The sequence below is a fragment of the Agelaius tricolor genome, unplaced genomic scaffold (genome assembly GCF_023055355.1).
Source record: "Agelaius tricolor isolate 1412-34295 unplaced genomic scaffold, bAgeTri1.0.p SCAF_24, whole genome shotgun sequence".
Classification (NCBI taxonomy): Eukaryota; Metazoa; Chordata; class Aves; order Passeriformes; family Icteridae; genus Agelaius; species Agelaius tricolor.
In genome coordinates, this window is record NW_027269284.1 from 6,418,183 (window position 1) to 6,436,622 (window position 18,440).

General features: G+C 39.7%; 2 protein-coding genes across 2 annotated transcripts in view; both read right to left on the reverse strand.

The window, feature by feature from the left end:
- POLN (DNA polymerase nu) overlaps positions 1-7,057 on the reverse strand; it is a 91,145-nt gene extending 84,088 nt beyond the window's left edge. The window contains exons 1-2 of the mRNA XM_071447389.1: positions 5,556-7,057; positions 2,784-2,845 (exon numbers count right to left, since the gene is read on the reverse strand). Coding sequence (XP_071303490.1) covers positions 2,784-2,845; positions 5,556-5,676 — 183 coding nt within the window. The 5' untranslated portion in view covers positions 5,677-7,057. The remainder of the gene's footprint in view (positions 1-2,783; positions 2,846-5,555) is intronic.
- A 124-nt stretch (positions 7,058-7,181) lies between these two features.
- On the reverse strand, positions 7,182-14,080 carry HAUS3 (HAUS augmin like complex subunit 3). The gene is made up of 4 exons (XM_071447390.1): positions 13,165-14,080; positions 11,686-12,122; positions 9,861-10,089; positions 7,182-8,529 (listed from the first exon to the last, which is right to left on the reverse strand). The coding sequence occupies exons 1-4, from the start codon at positions 14,077-14,079 to the stop codon at positions 8,263-8,265; spliced, it is 1,848 nt and encodes a 615-aa protein (XP_071303491.1). The 5' UTR covers position 14,080; the 3' UTR covers positions 7,182-8,262.
- Positions 14,081-18,440: the final 4,360 nt, after the last annotated feature.

An 18,440-nucleotide genomic window follows, 5' to 3' on the forward strand; every position in this document is an offset into this window, starting at 1 on the left:
ACTGCTTTAGAATCTCAAGTATGTGAATCAGCTGAATCCTTTCAAGCAACTTACAGGATTGCAAGACATAAAAAATACATAAGAAAGTTGCATTGCAGTATTATGAACTGTATGAATAAATATTACATTCTATTCTGTTTAATCCACTATACCCAGAACAGTTTTTCCTACTCCAGATAGTCCCTGGATCCCTCTAAAGCAGCATGCTACTAAACAGCATTCAGCAAGATGCTGCAGGGTAATGCTGGAATTCTACCCCTCCATCCTTATTTCCTTCAGAAACTTCCTTCCTATGCTACTGGCCCTAGTGCTTTCTTACTATTTATTTTGCTAGTTTCTTCTACAAACTCCTCAGCTGAAATAGATCCTCTGCCTTGATTTTATTTCTCTGGAATGGCAATCAGTGACCCTTCCAAGATTCCCCAAGGTAAATGTGTGTTTAACTATTTACAGATGTACAGATTTGCATCTTCCCTCGATCCTTTTTATGCCTCAATCACAAAGAGGCCTTAGAGGAGCTGGCAAGATTTCTGCTCCAGAGGCATTTGAAAAAATCATGTATTAGTGATGCATTTGCAAGCTTTTCCTCAAAGTTATTTTGAACTATGCCATTGTATATTTCATTTAACTTAGTCAATTCAGGCAAGTATAGAATAATACAAATTCTGCTAAGCTCACATTTTTGCATGATGACATTTTCAGTAGTCTCCTTCATACTGCCTCTTAGCCATACTACTTTTTCCAGACACAATTTAGTATTCATTTCAAATCATCAATATTCTACTTTGAATAAATCCCTATACTACCTACAAATGTTCTGGATTTGGAGGGCATTTCCATATAATTTCTTTTAAAAGCTTCTATCCAAAATTCCATATAATTTCTTTTAAAAGCTTCTTCAATTTTATATAGTTTTCTTGTTGAAAATTAATCATTACTGTCTTACCTATCTTTCAATGTCTCCAAAAGATTATAGTCTCTGTAAGAGCACTTGTCAGCAGGGAAGGTTTTGGACTTGATCTCACACAGAATCAAATAAAAACAAATTTTTCTCATGAGTTCTCTAACTGTTCCACAAAGCAGTTGTCTCCTAATTTTCTGTTGGAGCATCATGCATAAACTTAATATTCATCAACTCCACTGGAAAGTAACTGCAATCTCTCATAATTACTGTATTTTGGTCTCTTCTAGCCCAGCCTCATTCAGTTCATCTGCTGTCATTACCACTGCAAAAACTGAGACCTCCTCCCTTCGAAGAAGCACAAAGTCCTCCTGTACAGGGCTCCCTCCAGTCCCCAAGATGACTTTTGTCACTGATCAAAGGCTACTGTCCACCTCCATCCCATCTGAATTGATTGAGCAAGCCAGAATGACAAAGCCAGTAAGTTTGGGGCTTTTTTATGGTTTCACAATATCCCTCAAACCAGTTCCCATATTCCCAAACCTTAGAACTATAGAGTCAAGTGGTGAAAAAGGCTTAAGACTGCTTTAGATCATACTTCACAGGATCTACTCTACAGCAAAAGTACAATTACAAGGTAATTCTAACACTCTAAGTAAACAGGAAAAGGAAGCTAATTCAGCTTCTGCTACTGCCAAAATGAATAGTAGCTGTTCCAAATGAAGACAAATTATTGGATTTTTGCAATGCTAATCAAAAGGTGGGCACTATAAAGTTACCAGAAGGTGAAAAATCCTATCACAGAAGGGCCAAATGTTTAAGAGCCATAGAAAGACAACTAATTCTCTCAAGTGTATTCTCCAGACAAACTGCAAATAGTTTTATCATTTAACACAGCAGAATTTAAATTAGGACACTCTAGTAATTATAGAACCAGGAATAAGCGATTCTCTTTTAAAGATTCAAAAAATATAAACAAAGGAATTTAATTATCAAGTCAGAATAATACAGCTGGAACTGCAATTAACCACAGAGAGAAACAGCAGCTTCTGTGAAGAACTGACCTTCTATTAGAAATAATGACATGGCTGGAAGTAGAGAAAATGACTCCCAGGATGTAGTTTCATAATTTATGTCAATGTAGGAAGATCTCATTAGATGCAGCAAGTCAAAATTAGAGTGTCATCATTACAAAAAGGGGTTCCACTCCTTTCCATGTGCACCCACAGCTGCCTGTGAGCCAGTATAATTTGTAGGAAACTATCTCATTCCACACAAGGCATCAGTTTTCTGCATCCTGAGCAACCTGAATGGAATTGAAGTGTGCAACATGGACCAGAGTCAGAGTAAGGAAGGTTGTGAAATTTGCAGCTGGGATTAGTTGCAGCATCTGCAACTCATCAATCAACTCGATGGATTTTACAAGCAAAGCCTGGGCTGGGGCTGCCACAGTGACCTGCTCCCACTCCTGCACTGGCACTCACTCACATGCACACCAAACCAAATTCAGAGAAATGATTAAACCCAAAATTAAGCTTCCTAATACAAAGTAATTTTTCATACAAATCAGCTCACTTTATGATTGTTCAGTAACAGGAGTCTGAGAACATTTCTAAACTCTGCTGACTGTCTGAATGCAGCAACCTCATTTCTGATCAATCTGTCACAAAAGTCCAACTTCTTGTAAAAAGGGAACAGAAGCTGGGCCCAGACTCTCATAGGTAAATATAGGCCAAGTGTAAAATAAGACAGAGGAAGTTACCTGAACTATGACTGCATAAAATGTATCATGATAAAGCTTGTTATGAAAGAACCAATCTGTAAGTTCAAACCTGCTACAAAAGACTGCTTTTAGTGGTTTTCAATCTTACAAAATGCTTGCCTTTTCATTTCTCAGATGTGCATCCTTATCACCTAGTTTATTTTCCTTTGTCTTCTCTATACCTTTAAAAAAGAAGAAACAATTCACAATCAGTCTGCAAGTAGCCCATATATCTTAGGTTTCATACAGGGTTATATTACTGACAGTTATACCAAACCTGAAAGAAGTGTAAAAAAAATTTCCCTCGACAACCATTTATCAAGTTAGTATTCATGCTGACAGGAGCCTTGCAGGTTCCAAAATATGCATATTTAAAAGACTGTTCTGTCACCAGTAAGAAAAAAAATTATTTAAAATTCACTACAAAGCAGAAAAACCTTCTCCATGGTATTCAGAGGAATACCATAATTATGTGAATTTGCCTCTTTCAAAGAAACACAACTCATTTTGGTCATAGTAAAGCTAGGGGTATGAGCACAAAGGAAAAAAAAAAAGAAAAATCCAAACTCTAGAAACTTTACACAGCTTAACTGTTTTCTTGGAATTCAGCAGTATTCCACAAAACTTTTGTTCTATAAAGCATTATTTGTATCTGAGTTTAGCACATCATGCTTTACAAACTGACCATGTTTCACCTGCAGGGGATTTTTTCACATTGCTCATCTTGCAACAGAACAGGCATGACAATGAAACCATTAGGACACACATTTCTCTTCTGCCTTAACACTGTCCCCAAGTCCCAAGAAGAGGAGAAGCAAGTGAAGCCTGGAAGGCAGGAGCCAGGGGTAACAGGCTTGCAGTAATTATCTCAGTGGCACAGAAACAGGCACCTCAAGCACAGGTCTCCCCAGAGCTTGCAGTTAGGATTCCTTTATCTCTTGATTCTCTTATTGCCCAGCCAAAAGGCACCTCCCAGGCAGAGGATGTGTTTTGTCTCTCCACACTGGGTACAACACCAAACTGCTGCTGTCAGCTATGAACTGGCATTATCAGCAGCAAGATACTTCCTGAAACAACAATGGTGTTAACCAATATCAAAAAAAGCATAAGGTAACCTATTTCAATTTACTAGAACTGTTTTTAAAAAAACACTTGTCTGGACAATCAAGACCTTTGTCTACTGAAGAAAATAAGCTTATTTATGCATGTTGGTGCTAGTGTATAATCAGACACTGAGCTCCAGCTCAAAATTCTAACCTAAGCTGTTAGAACAACCAAAATGGCACAGCTGTGTTTGTAGCTTCAAACATTTTACCTTTGTTTTCTCAACACTTTCTACAACGAGATAATACATTAAGAATGATAGTATTTGAGTTTACATTCAGTGCTTTTAATTGTTTTACAGCTAGACACTTTTCCTTGACAAATCCAACCCCCAGAGAAGATGATGAGCACTACATTTCTCTCTGACAGCACACAACAATCAGTATGACAGGTATTGAAGAGATCTGCAACTTCCAGTTTCTGAATTATGGCAAAGTGTCACCAGATGGCAGCAGAAACCCATCCCTGCCTTCCAACTCCTCAAGGCTTGATGGAAAGATTGGAGCTCCACAGCCAGGATAACCACAGAATTTCACCAATTAGGTCAACATTGCAGATATCTTTTCTATTTGAGCCCAATATTTACCTTCTAAAGACGAACATTTTTTCCATTAAGTAGAATTAAAAATTTCAAAATCTCTCTATAAAATACAGTTCAATGCAGTCTGAAACAGACCACTAACATCAGAGGTTTGCAGTTGTTTTTGGTTTTTTAAGAGAGATAAACTTCTTTTTACAGACCCACACCAAAGCTATATATACATATATAAATATATATATATAGGCAATGACAAGGTAGCAAGAAAAGTAAAATATCAAGCTGAGGCTAAAAAGAGCTAGAATTTTCTTTAAAATCACCTGGGTTTTGGTCCCAGATGTACCATATACAATGCAACGTTTTATATTAACTCATCCCACATTTCTTTAAATGTGTATCAGTGATTTACACAGTGATGAACTATTACCTTTGTCACTGCTACATCACCAGGCTCCACTGATCCAATATTTTACTGAAAGAGGAGCCTGAACCACAATTGATATACAACAGTGGCTGCAAAAACCACGATGTACACAGAATAAATGTTAGATTTAAAGCCCATTGATCAGATAATATTCCAGGATCTAGCTGTCAGGAGAAAACAGACAACTGAAAGTAAGCAAAACTCTTAACTTCCTACTTCTTTCCAGAGCCATAATGTGACTGCCTGTGATTTGCACAGAACTGAGAATAAAACCTGCACCTTGCAAAACCTCCTTAGTGCCCACAATACTCTGGAACTGCTGAGGTACTTGTAACATTGCCTAATTTGTTCTTTCACTGGGACTTTTGTTCACTCTTCCCCCTAGAATTTCACAAGGAGCACAGTGCTAATGAATATGTGTTTGAAGGACAGACATGAGTCTGGAGAGCTCACAGGTTTCCTGTTAAGTTCCTAGTACCTCCAGTGATCTTTAAATATCTAGTCCAGAGTCAAGTTAACATATGCATCTAATTTACAACATTGTAGTACTTAAGGGACAGTCTGAAATTCCCATATAATTCTGTACAACATAGGAGAAACAGAAAGAGAAAAAATTAAACTGATGGCACCATTCCTTGCACTCACATAACATTATTGAACTGGAAAAGTCCCAGCAAATGTCACAGTCACAGCTTAATTCCTTTTCTAGACCTGTAAACCTGAAGTCTCACCTTTTCTTGTCACCTATTTAAAAACAGGGGCTAAAGGTTTGATACTGTTGTGTTTCAACTTTTCAACAGAAAAACACAGGCTAAGTTTTACTCACTCTGGTTATTTTCTCTGTTAGTCTGAGCTTCTACAGGAATAGACTGCAAAGCTGTCATAATCCTCTGAGCAATATTAGATAAAGGCACTTTAGAAATCTCACATCCTATGTACCGCTCCATTTCTAAGGTTAACCTAAACACAGAACACACAAATTATGAATTAATCAGGGCCATGAGTAATCCTCACTTATATTCTGTTGAAATTGAGGACAAAATATAGTGAACATGTTTAGCCATTCATTCTCAATGGAAAATTACATTTGCTCTCAGACATGCCTATCAGTACTGTATTTGAAATAAAAATATAATAATTTATAAAAACAAACTTCTTTGAAATAGTGTTTTAATACCCCAATTAAAAAATCAGCAGTCCTAAGTACAGTTAACTTGTACTGAAAGAAAATAAAATCTGACAAATAAAACAAGTATGTATGTCTGAGATACTTTTCCCCTCCCAGCATCTTTAAAGTAGTCTGTATCTAGCACATGGATACATTTACTGTCACTAGTGCTTGGATTTCATCAGGAAAGACATAGTTAACTTTCCAGTAATTGCCAAAATTAAGCCAACACAAGATTAAAGAAACAAGCAATACTATCACAATATACAGCCATTGGTTATGTGCTGTTTCAGAAAATATTTATCATAAAAGACCTCTACTTTTTTAAATTTTGTATAATTGATGCATCCAAATACTTCCATATATTAGTAACTTTAAAATAGCTACTATGGCTTGTTAATTTAAGGAACTGGTCAGTAACATTTATAGTCCCTACAAGCTTTGACCCCAGTTACTGTTGTTGTAACTGTTATCCTTTTCTGAACAGGAGCTGGTTTTGCAGCTGACCTGTCCATATTCTGTAATACCTACAAATGCTTGGCAGAATCCCTAGGTACACCACACTCTGGAGAATCACAAGTAACAGTGTCCACGCTGCTGACTTGTTGTTGTTTTACAGTTAGACCAGAAGAACGTGTAAAACTTGTCACAAACACAAGAGAAATATCCAACATTTTAAAAAATACTGCAAGGATCCAAGCTGTACAAATCGATCACTCTAGCAAAACCTGCTATTGCTCAATTACTCCTATACAAGTGGGGAGCTGGACTCCTGTTACTCTGATCTTCTCCCACTGGACCCAGTGCATGAACAGACTGTCAAACTTAACCATCAGCAAACAGCAGTCCCTCTGCCTACACGGAAATATTTTTCTTGGCTCAAGACCACAGGTACCTTGCAACTTTTAATACTTAAAAGTGCAAATATTTGCATCTAATTCAGAGGAACACCCATCACTCTGCATGAGCACTGGCTATATCCATCGAGTTCTAATTAGAAGCATGTGAAGGAAAGAGTGAGAGGTGCAAAGGCTTTCTTTTCCCTGACATTCCAGGAGTCACAAGTACAATCCTTCCCTGCACTCAACTCCTCCCAACTTCTATGCCTAAGAGCAACACTTCTTTCCTACAGAGGGTTAAAGTGCTCCTGCCTTCCCAAGCTGGGAAGCAGCAGTCCCAGCCCCAGGGGCAGATCAAAATGAGAACCCATCAGACTAAATACAAACAAGACACCATGCCTGAGAAAAGGCCTAGAAAAACTCACAAATATTAACCACACTGAACTGAATTGATAGAGTTTGGCATTTAATAATGTACACAAAGTATAGAGTTAAGCAGCATGAAATCCAGACATAAAGACACCCAACCAGTAAGTTAAAAAAATAACACATTTAAAAATAAGTTATAATCACATAGAAGTTAAAAGAGTGCCATCAAAACAGTTTTAAGACTACTGGTACTGAATTTAAACAAATATACTAACCTTCATCAAAATGTACAGTGCTTGAAAGCAAGCACAGCTGATCCCATCAAAATATAAAAGACTGGAAGTTATCATACTATAAAAGCCTATTTAGTTCCATTGGTATATTAGGAAGCTATATAAAAATTTGATAAACGGGCTAACAATGCACATGAAAGGACAAGTATGAAAGCATCAGCACTCTGAATTGAAATGCCTATCATTATAAATTATAAGGCAAACTCAGAAGTACAAAAGATAAATTTAAAATTCTTGTTCATTGACAAGCCACAATAAGTATAGACTGGTTTCAATGGAGAAGATAGGCCTTAAGTTAAATTAAGAGATATTGGAATGGTCTTGAAACAGATGGTCTTGGTAGTTAAAACAGATTCTGGTACATATTCCAACACATCTCTAACAAAACCAAGTCTTCTTAGAAGAACTGTAAGGGAAACAATCATGGAATATCTGCTGCCTTTGAGAATTCTCCTCTTCAGTATGAGCACATTACATCCTTGTTCCAAAATCTGGAATGCCTTCTCCACGTTCATTTTGCAGTTCAAAAGGTTCTTAGCATGCAGAAAGACTCAAGGGTTCACGTTCCTATTGAAGCTATGCTGTGTGCAGAAGAAATGAACACACAGGCCAGCAGAAGAGCAGCCTGAACACACTTCTTTCAAACAACCAACAATTACTTCATATCCAAGAGTTCTGACAAAACAGGGATTGAATTCAGGGGGCAGAAGAAGCCATAGAGCAGCACAATCTCAGCTGGTAACAGTGGCAGTAAGAGTCACTGCAGTGACAGGTAAGTGTCAGCCTTGACAAGCTAATGCTTATTATTCCATAAACTCAGACAGTTTACATTGACATTTTCCTTTCTTAAGAGTACGTTGCTGTTTAGATATTAAGAACTGCACTGGTTGTAAAATTCTCATCTTCCAGACCACTGGCTTTAGCCTGGGACTGCTGCTCAAGCCTCTCCACCATCTCTTTCAACTGCCCTTCATCTTTGAAAAAATACACATACAAGTCTCTTTCCATCTGAAGCAGCCTATTGGACTCTAAAAAGCTTCTCTTCGACTTCAGATCAGCAACCAGATCCTTAAGGAGATTATTTAGTTCATCTAAATCCAATTCCAGTTGGTGAAACTGCTCAGTAAGTTCCTAACAAAAAAATAAAAGACAAAATATTATTACTTTTCTATTATTAATATACCAGCTGAAGTAGAAATATGAAAGGTTTTTTGCTTTGGGAAGCCATTTGTTTGTAATCAAAGAATAATAAAAAAAAACAGAAACAAAGACAAAAAGGGATTCCATTCAATGTATATCATTTTTGAGCTCCATGTAACAGAACTCATATTGTATTATGCAAATGTAATTTCATTTAGTTGTTGACCAAATGAGTTAAGACCACAAGAATCTGAACCTGACCTAGAGACATGAGTGAATTACATTTTCTATCAATTACAAGTCTTCATTGCTAGTCAAATCTTAAAAGGGAACAAACAAACAGAAAAAAGCACAACAGAAAGCCAAATCAATTTTGCAATTAAATCATTAAATACCAGCTACAACTTTCCCAGCTGGCATTCCCGTAATAGTTCAGTATAAGCAGAGTAATCATCTACTTGCACATTATTCCCTTATTAAAGGAATTACTTTCCTTGAGAAACAGTAGCAGTAGAACAAGATGTCATATTTTAAGAAGTAACTTAAATCAATAGGAAGGTATTTTATTTAATAATGTGCAATCCCTAAATACATACTGTTCCAATTACAGTCTCATTTTTAAATAAAAACTGTTCTATATGCTGTAAATTCATTTGACAGATGAATGTTAAATATATTTGTATATAATTAACCAAGAAAGTATTATGTAACAGAAGATTTCCCTTGATGCATTTTTGAGGTATCTACAAGGACTTAAAAACCATAACAAGGTGCATTTAACAAATCCTGCTCCTATTTAAAAGATGTTCTAAGCATAATACCTGAGAGCTGTGTAGGAGGATTGTCCTACTACAGCTGTCCTTCAAAATTCTGGTATTTCTATTTTGTCCAAATGACCCAGCCATGGCCAGGCTTTTAAGGGGCCAAACCATACTACTGGGGTCTTACAGGTAACAGGGCAGAGAGCCCATATGAAACAAAGAGCAACTTAAATGAGTTTTCCAGTGACACCCTACCCAGACAAAGGATCCCCCACACCACAGACTTACAGGAATACAGGACTGCACATGCCTTTGAAAGAAATTCAGATAGATCCAACTGTTTGCTCAGAAACCAAAAAATTATTACCTGCCAGCATTTATAAAAACCCAACATTAGCCAAGAACAATGTAAATGTTCAGCATCCATCATCATTATGTTACTACATTTGTTGCTAATAAGTGGGGACAGTTTTAATGTCTAGAGCCTTCACACTATCCTTTTATCAGTAAAAGAACATGACAAACAATGCAGTCATTTGAAAGCAATCATTAAGGGCTCACTGGACTGCGGAGCTGGATCCGATTTGTTCCACAATAGAGAGCACCACGAAGGGCATCCACCTGCCCCTCTAGGCTGGACAAGAGGAGACACTGCTCCTGAGCAGATGCTGCCAGCTCATCTTCCACTGAGGCACAGTCCTGCTTTAACTTCTGAGCCATCTGCTCCAGGCTCTTGTATGTCTTAAACAATTGTTGTTTTTTACTTCCTCCTTCCAGGAGCTGATACAGCCTGTAACAAGCGAAGTTAGAAGTTAGGAAAGTTAAAATATTTGTGTGTCTATCATCATTAGTTAAGGGAACATGTTTGTGTTGAGAAGTCAGAGGATGAGTAAGGTAAGTTCTGCTGAGGGCACTTTTACAACACTACTTTGTCTCCCATGGATTTCAGGATTCCATCTATACATAGCAGTGATTAATAGGAATCCAAATATTTCAATATGAAATTAGCAGCAATGAAATATTAAAGTAACAGTTAGTAAGTACATCATGAATGCAAATAGAAGTTGACAGTGTGCTTTTGCCAACTATTTCCTGACACTTCAAGAGCAAAATAAGATGTTTTTTTTTAAGTGCTGAATGAAAGCAGACTTCAACAGCCAATGAGAAATAAGAACCATCTTTGTAACATTTTCAAGCTTACTGAAGTATTTCCTGTTTTCTATCTCTCTATGAAGAGACTGCTAAGAAATTCTCTAATTAGTTACAAGTCATGCAAAAGACAGCATTGCACACTACAGCAAAGTGCACCCTTAACTGTATCAGGAATGGGCTCAGTAAGATTACAGACAACTTGACATAGTCCAAATGTTACTACCACCCCTGCATAACAAAATCTCCAGGAGCTAATCCCTGATATAAAATCAGACTGGCTTTATTAAGAGGAGCTATATTTCAGAAGTAACTGAATGTCTTTCAAGTGTCTTCTGTTTACAAAGCCTATAAGGTTTTTAAATCTTTCAACTTAACTGCTCTTTATCTAAAAAAAAAAAAAAGTAGCCAGAAATATTCAGTGATTTGGAGACTTTATAATAAAGCTGAACAAAAATGTAACAAGCTGACACAAACACACAATAGGAGTAAAATTAATGCTGCCTAATTCTTGCAGTTATTCACTGTGCCTAACCATATTCAGCTATCACTTATCAATTATTGAAAAAAACCACACTTAAAGCATCATTCTAAAGAAGGAGGAAAAGTCTGACAGTAACACACCTATAATTACACAATATATCACATCAAAAGGTTTATTAGTCTTGATAGAGGAGCAGCACAGCGCACATCCTTAACTGTATCACCTGAACTTTAAGGAGACTTAATGATTTTGATGGTGAAAAACCAGACTCCTACATGGGTACCAGGACACTCAAAGCCGATGGCAAATCAAGCAAAAACGAGCTGAACACGTCACAGTCCGAAGGAGTCATTCCTCTCTCCTACCACACGGGGGGTTCTTGCCGGCCGTGCACACAGCCTGGGAAATCACTGCTGTTAACATCTACACCTCTAGAGTATCAGGAGGTGCTAGATAAGACAGGCTTGGGGTTAAACATTCTTCATGTTATGGATATTAATTAGGAATCCTTCAGCAATATTAAAAAGACTGATAATTGAAAGGTTTTTCCTCAGGCAAACCTGCAAAGAATTTCAAAGGACACGCAAGAAACAAGTTTCACATGTTGAAAGCTTCAGTTCTTGAAAAATTCAAAATTCTAATTAGCTACAGCAAGTAAGTAAGAACTTGGCAGCAGGCAAGGCTCCCCTTGCCTGAGCCTTCATGTCCCCAGTATTATTTCAAAGAAAGCCCAACAGTGACTCTAACACTTACCTGCAAGCTAAGCCATCCTCTGGGCCAATAGTGCTCCTTGGCTTTGCCTGCTCACTTTGCTCAGCTATCGCCTGTAGTCTCTGCTCTAACTCATCAGTGCTTTGTTTCAGAGATTCTACCAAATTCTCAAGCTGGCAGCTGAACTCCTGGTGTTTCTTCATCTCCAGTTCACAAGCCAGCTGAATAAGTTCAAATGATGTTTTCTGTCTTATCAAATGCCTGCCTATTTTATCTTGAATTGCAGCATAACAGTCCTGCCGAGCAATTTGGTGATCCAAGTATTCTTTCACCACTGGTGCAGTCAAAAGTTGTGCTTTCTTCTTAAGAAGGGGAAGCAGCTCTTCATTATTTATTCGAGCTATATCTTCTTTAATTGCTGAAATTTCAGCACTTAAACTAGATATTTTAGCATCAAAGTTTTCCTGTTGTCCAATATCCTGCATAAAACAAAATATTTGTGAATTTCTTCATGGTTCCTGCCAAGCCACATCCCAAACATTTCTTCAGTTCATATAAGATTCATGTATTTATGTTACATTTAGCTACAAAATTAAATGATAACTCCACAGTAGTTTTACAGAATTTTACAAAATAATGCAAATACAGATGAACAAAGTAGATAACAAATATATTTCAGTAAAAAGTAATTTCATTCTATCACAGGGTCAGGAAACAGTTTATTGTGTTAAAAATAAAAGAGCTGCATTTTACCTAGCACCTGTTTCAAGCATGCCTAACTGAAATCTCACAAGCAAACATAATTTTTTATACTCAGTCAGATATCAACACTGCTGGCAGAATCAATCTTTTCCAAATTACCCTAATCAATCAAGTCCTATATACTAGTCATCCATAAATGAAAATATACAAACTGACGTGATGCCTCAAGTTATTCCATGTCTGGCATAAGCAAATACCTTTCCTTTCATTATGATTTCTTCACAAATTCCACTAACCACATCTGCCTGTCACTCACTTGTTGAAAGACTTCTGGGGCTTTAACTCTCAGATTCATTTATTTGGTACAAATACTTGAGTTGTCAGAGTGAATGAACTAAAACTTTTTAAGCTTATGCTGTGCAATATAAACAGGAATGCATTTATCACATTGGCTCCCTGATACCACAAAACTGCAACCAAAGCTAAGATTCTGTTTACTGTACAAAGAGCCAGGTCTAATTTGAAAATTCAAAGTTAAACTAAACTAGAAAGGTACTATAAATTCTAGGATTTTAAAGGTAGTAATGCTGAAAAAATAGAATTAAAGGTACTCTACCACACTGAAGAACTTCTAACTATGGAAATTGAAGATATTTCACAAGAGCAGTTTTGTGAGCAAGACTAAAACTTCATCCAAGTGCAATTTCACACATAAAAACAACTGAAATAACAGTCACTCAGCAATTCCTTTCACTAGGTCCAGTGGAACTTGCCTGTCTGTTTCAAACTCCAGCACCTTCCATCACCTTTTTACCTTACCTTGTCCAAGGAGTGCAGCAGGCTCTCTGCACACTTGATAGCTGAACTGATGCCTTCCTCTTCAGCCTGCAGCTGAATTAGCTGGTTCTGACCACAGATATACGATGCCTGGAGCCTGGCTATCTCTTGCCTCTCTTCACACATATCATTAGCCTCATCAAAAGGGACTTGCTTGATTAAATCTTCAAGCTGAAAGATGTCTTCATGCGACTTTTCAGCACATTTAGGCATACCTTCATAAAAAAGCTTTTTTAAGTGTGATGTAAGTGCTGCAGTGTTTTGTTCTTCCACAGACAAATATCTGTCCAAAGAAATTTGTGAAAAAAACAGTGGATGTGCATCTGACCCTTGTTGTGAATCTGAAGCAGTGAAGAAAGAGGCAAATTCCTTCACTGCAGCTATAAGAGACTGCAGTTCATTGTCAATCTTATTATTTGCTGCAGTAAACACTTCCAGTCCTTCCTTCCTTTCCTTCCGTGCTTCTTCCTCTCTGCTCTGGAACGTTTGTAACAAGTGGCTGTTTGTAGCAACCAACAGCTGGAGCTTATTATGCCGATGAATTTGAAGGTTTTTTAACTTCTGAAGAGTCTGAAGTTCATCCTCCAATTTCTTCACTTCTTCCTCATCTTCCTCTTGGCTACTGCTTGTTGAACCTGTGGGCTCCAAGGTTTTAAGGACATCATCCAGTGCATTTCCTTCCAAAACAGCCTTACCATGCTGGAGGAGATTATCAAAATCTTGCAGTTCTTCTTCAGGTACCACGTGCTGCCCATTTATGTTTCCACAAAACCATTCCAAAAATGATTTGTCTTCTGAAGACTCAAACATCCAGTCAAAATCTTCTCCATTAAGCTCATCAGCCTTTGGATATCCAATTTTTTTAAGAGTTTCCACAAAATCCTTTCCACAGCTCATGATGGAAATATTTTTGTAAGCAGAAAAGATCCAAACACATGAAAAAATCTGAGGTATTATTCCAGCTTTAATTTTTTTGTCATTTAAAATGGATATTCAGTATTTAATAAAATGAGTCTGTACAGGAAAAAGGAAGTGTCAGATCACAAAAAAAAACAAAAATCAAACAAAAAAAACCCCTGAAGGCTGTTTTGGATTAAAGTGGCTATTCAAAGACTTGACATCAATTTTAATTTCAGATATCTTAATATATTTTGTTGGTTAAATCAGGACATATTTTTGTATCAATTACATCCCAGATCATTGCAAGCACCTATGTTTTTCCTTAATTCACATAAACTTATTATGGAAACAGTATAGTATCATTAATTTAAATGCAACAGGTGTTAATACTGAGCAATTCATTGGCCTGCAAAAGTGATTTTACTTACATGGTTTTCTGCATATTCATTTAAAAAACCACCCACAATTATTTTAAATCTTCTAAAATGATCAGGGTTTTCAGTTTGTTCTAAAAACAAAACTACAGTGATGTTGCACAGCATTTCAATATCTTGGCTATAAGGGTTTTTTTTCCCCAACAGCAAGCAGAATCTTGTCTTCTAAACCTTTTCCTCTGAAAATGGAACAAGAAGTGCTTTAACATATAATACCTCAACATAAAACTGCAGATTTTTTTATCAATTATAAAAAATTTAAATTAAAATAAATGTAAAAATACCCTTGTGAAACGGTCACAACTTACATGAAAAGGGCGTTTGCTGCTTTTCTGTTTCTTAGCAGACAAATAATCAGCTTTGGGATCCTAAAGTGTGTGCAACAGACAGCAAAGAATATAGGATAAGTTATCAACAGTCAGGAGGCCTTGCCTGCAATACTCTAGTAACACTAAGGGACTTTTTTTAGTTTGATACTACCTAATACTTTGTTCCTAAAACATACATTCCCCCTGAGAAGCCCACTCTGCCAGCCTGGAGAGCTGAACAAGTAAAGCCATTCCTCTAAAGCTCCCCATGTGTCTGACTTAGCTCAGACACTGCAGATGCCACAGAACGTTGTGCGAGTCCCGTGTCACAGGGCAGCGCCCCAAGCGTCCTCTGCCCAACGTGCTTAAAACGGCTGCCCTCAAAATACATAAATATGGGCGCCAAGAGGACGCTGCCACACTCTTTTCAGTGGAGCCCACTGACAAGGGGTAATGGCTATAAACTAAAACACCAGGAGTTTGACTTTAGCACGAGTTCGAACTTTACGCTGAGGGTGGCAGGGCACTGGAACAGGCTGCCCGGAGAGGACGTGAAATCCCCCTCCGGAGACATTCCAAAACAACGTGGACGCGTTCCTGGGTAACCCGCTCCAGGTGACCCTGCAGCAGGGCTGGACTGGATGGTCTCCAAAGGTCCCTTCCAACCTTACTGATTCTGTGATTCTGTGAAATAATGGGCCCCCACACAGCCCTGTGGGCGGCACGCTGGGCCACCGCGGCACTGCCACTGCCATCAAACACCACAAACAACAGCTCGGCACCCTGAGGGAGCCCCCGCGATGCCCGGCCCCGTGCGGGCCGCACAAGTGGAGCCCCCAGGGACTACGTCCCGCCCCGGGGCAGCCGCAGCCTCCGGCCACACAGGGACCCCGGCCGGGAGGAGAGGTCGGAGGGGAGTGGGGGCGCGGTAGCGGCGGCTGATCCCGCCCCGCCGGCAGCGAGTCCCGAGCCCGCAGCACCGCTCCATACTCACCCCAGAGCTCTGCTCCGCCGCAGCGGCGGCTCGAGGGGAGGGGAGCGAGGCGAGAAATGGCGGGAAGGCTGAAGGGAGCCTCAGGGAGAGCTGAGGGAAAGAAGCGGAAAGGCGGAAGGGAGGCTACGGGAGGATTGGAAAGAAGCTCAGAGAGGGTGAGGGGCGGCGGCGGGAAGGCTGAGGGGATGTTCAGGGAAGGTTCAGGGAAGGCTGAGGGGAGGTTCACGGAAGCGCCCGCAGCTCGAACCGCCCGCCGCGCGCGCGGCGTCCCCGCCCCTCTCCCTCCACCGCGCTTGCGCGCGGGCCCGCTCCGCCCACGGGGCCTCCCGCGCACGCGCGCAGCTTTCCGCCTCGCGCGCGGCCCGCTGACCGGTGACGTCATGTGGGCGGGGCTCCAACGGCCGGGCCGCCCTTCCCCTCAGGACGCTCGGCTGGGGCGGGATCACTTGGTCCGGTCCCTCAGCTGCCCTCGGGTCTTCAGCCGCCCTCGGGCCCGTCCCTTCCGCTCTCCGTGGCCCTTGCTCGCTGTTTTCCCTTCCCAGCACACGGGAAGGGAAGGATGGGGCAGACCTGAGCGCAATTGATGTCGTCCAGCCTTGACCGCTGTGCCCTTCAGCTTCCTTTGAAGCCCAGACATGGCTAGCGGCGGGCGCTTCAATATCCGTACCCAGCGTTGCTGGTTTTCATCCCTGCTTAGTCTTTTCAGTCATTCATGGGCTCAAGGTCCCTGGATTTGCCTGGTGCCTTTTTGAACATGCTCATACATAACTTCACAAGGCAACATCCCAGAACATCATTAAGTGCTCCTTGAAAAGGCTCTTTCCTAATTGTTTTATAGCTCTCTCTAAAACCCATCAAATGATCCTGGTACTTGCATTTCAGGATTTGGTCACTGCCACTTCTGCATGTACCTTACCCGTGATATTCATGGCAATTTACAAACCCCCAGAGCATTTCCCTTTAGCTTTTTCCTCTCCAGTTTGGAGAGTCCCAAAATTTGGCCTCTGTAGAGGCAGTGCTTCATTTCCTGCATTGTTCCAGTGCTCCATTCCCTGCATTGTTCCAGTGCTCCATTCCCCTCATTGTCCCCAGCAGCTTCGTCTGAACCTTTCACAGCATCGCTGTGCCTCGCTCAGGATGCTGAGACCAGAGTCCTCAGGGCATGGGTGTATCAAGGTTTCCTATGGAATCCTCATTTCCAGTGCTTTCCTTACAAAGCTCCCTGGTTTTTTCCTGGCTTTTTGGCTGCTGCTGCCCATGAAGTTACCAGAACGCTCTGGCCACAGATTGCAGCACCTCTGCATTGCAAAGGCTGGCTCTCAAACGAGCGTCATGTAAACTTGTCACTAATGCTCTGAGCATCCTTTATCAGCCACTCCTCAAGTTTAGCTGTCTTCACTTCCTCTTTACATTTCTCATGCCACGTTTTTCTGGGCTTCCCCATGTGCCTTGCAACAGCCTCCCTAAAGTTCTCATTGAGTCACACAAGGGGGGAGGAGGTTTACGCCATGTTTTTTTATTTATGTCAGACATTTTACCTTGGCTTCTAGAACTGTATTTTTAAGCCTTATAGATGTTTGCAGGCTCCTTGGTTTGGAACTGCTCATTTAGGGTTTTTTTGGCATTTTTCCCCATTTTTGCATAAGTCATTTTCTTAAAATTGACTATCTGTTTGCTTTATTTGTCTTGCATTCATCTTAGTGTTAAGTTTAATTATATTGTGGTTGCTACTATTGAGCAGCTCACCCACTAATAGCTCTTGAATTAGATCCTCTGCACTGCTGAAGACTAAATTCAGAATGGCATTTCTTTTTGTTGTGGTTCATAGGGCCAGTTATTCTAAAAAGAAATAATTTCTTGTATCCAGAAATGTTATCTCTACATTTCACCCTGCTGAAGCATTGACCCAGCCCATATGTAGGTGGTTGAGCCCTCCCACTACTTGTCCTAAATGTCCAGCTTCTCTAATCTCACTTAATGCAATTGTTGAAATGAACCAACACAGGGAAATGAGCAATCTTGCAGCTTAGCACAGCTAAGGCAAGTTCACGTTAGGCTTTTTTGATCAAATTCAGCACCTGTATCACTTGCAAAGTGCAGAATGTTGGTTTCTGGTATAATGTGGTCTGTGCAAGACCTTTTTAGACTAAACCCTGACCTGGCAGTGAGTTCTCATGGGCAAAAAGAGCTGTAGTGTTGAATTCCTCCCCATCAGATTACAGTCTGATCTGCAGCTGCAACTTAGGCTGGCTGAATTTTTAAATCATCGTGCAGATAGAGTGCATTGTGTCTGTCCAACAGGGAAGGAACAAAAGCATTCACCAGCTTATTTCATAATGCCCTGCTGTTTCAGTTCAGTCAGTTACTTGCACCAAAATGAACTTCTCCTACAGTGGTATTTTGCAGACTTGTGCTTCACAGTGTTGTGGTTTGGGGTTTTGGTTTGTTTTTTTTTTATAAATATCAGTGTAACTCATGTAAAAAAATGCCTGCACAAAAGCAAATTTTAAACACCTAGAAAAATTCCTAAAATCCTGCTGTCCAAAGGCAGCTCTGCCAATGAAGTCCACAAATACATCTGATTAAAGTTTGTCTGTCTTTTGTCTGTCAAATTGTCTGCCT

What these genes read in the sequence shown, in the direction of transcription:
- HAUS3 (XM_071447390.1), bottom strand. Translation starts at nt 14,079, where the DNA reads ATGAGCTGTGGAAAGGATTTTGTGGAAACTCTTAAAAAAATTGGATAT. An exon ending in TGCTGCACTCCTTGGACAAG is followed by an intron (nt 12,123 to 13,164) that starts GTAAGGTAAAAA and finishes TGTTTTATGCAG; the next exon opens with GATATTGGACAACAGGAAAA. An exon ending in GGATCCAGCTCCGCAGTCCA is followed by an intron (nt 8,530 to 9,860) that starts GTGAGCCCTTAA and finishes TTTTTTTGTTAG; the next exon opens with GAACTTACTGAGCAGTTTCA.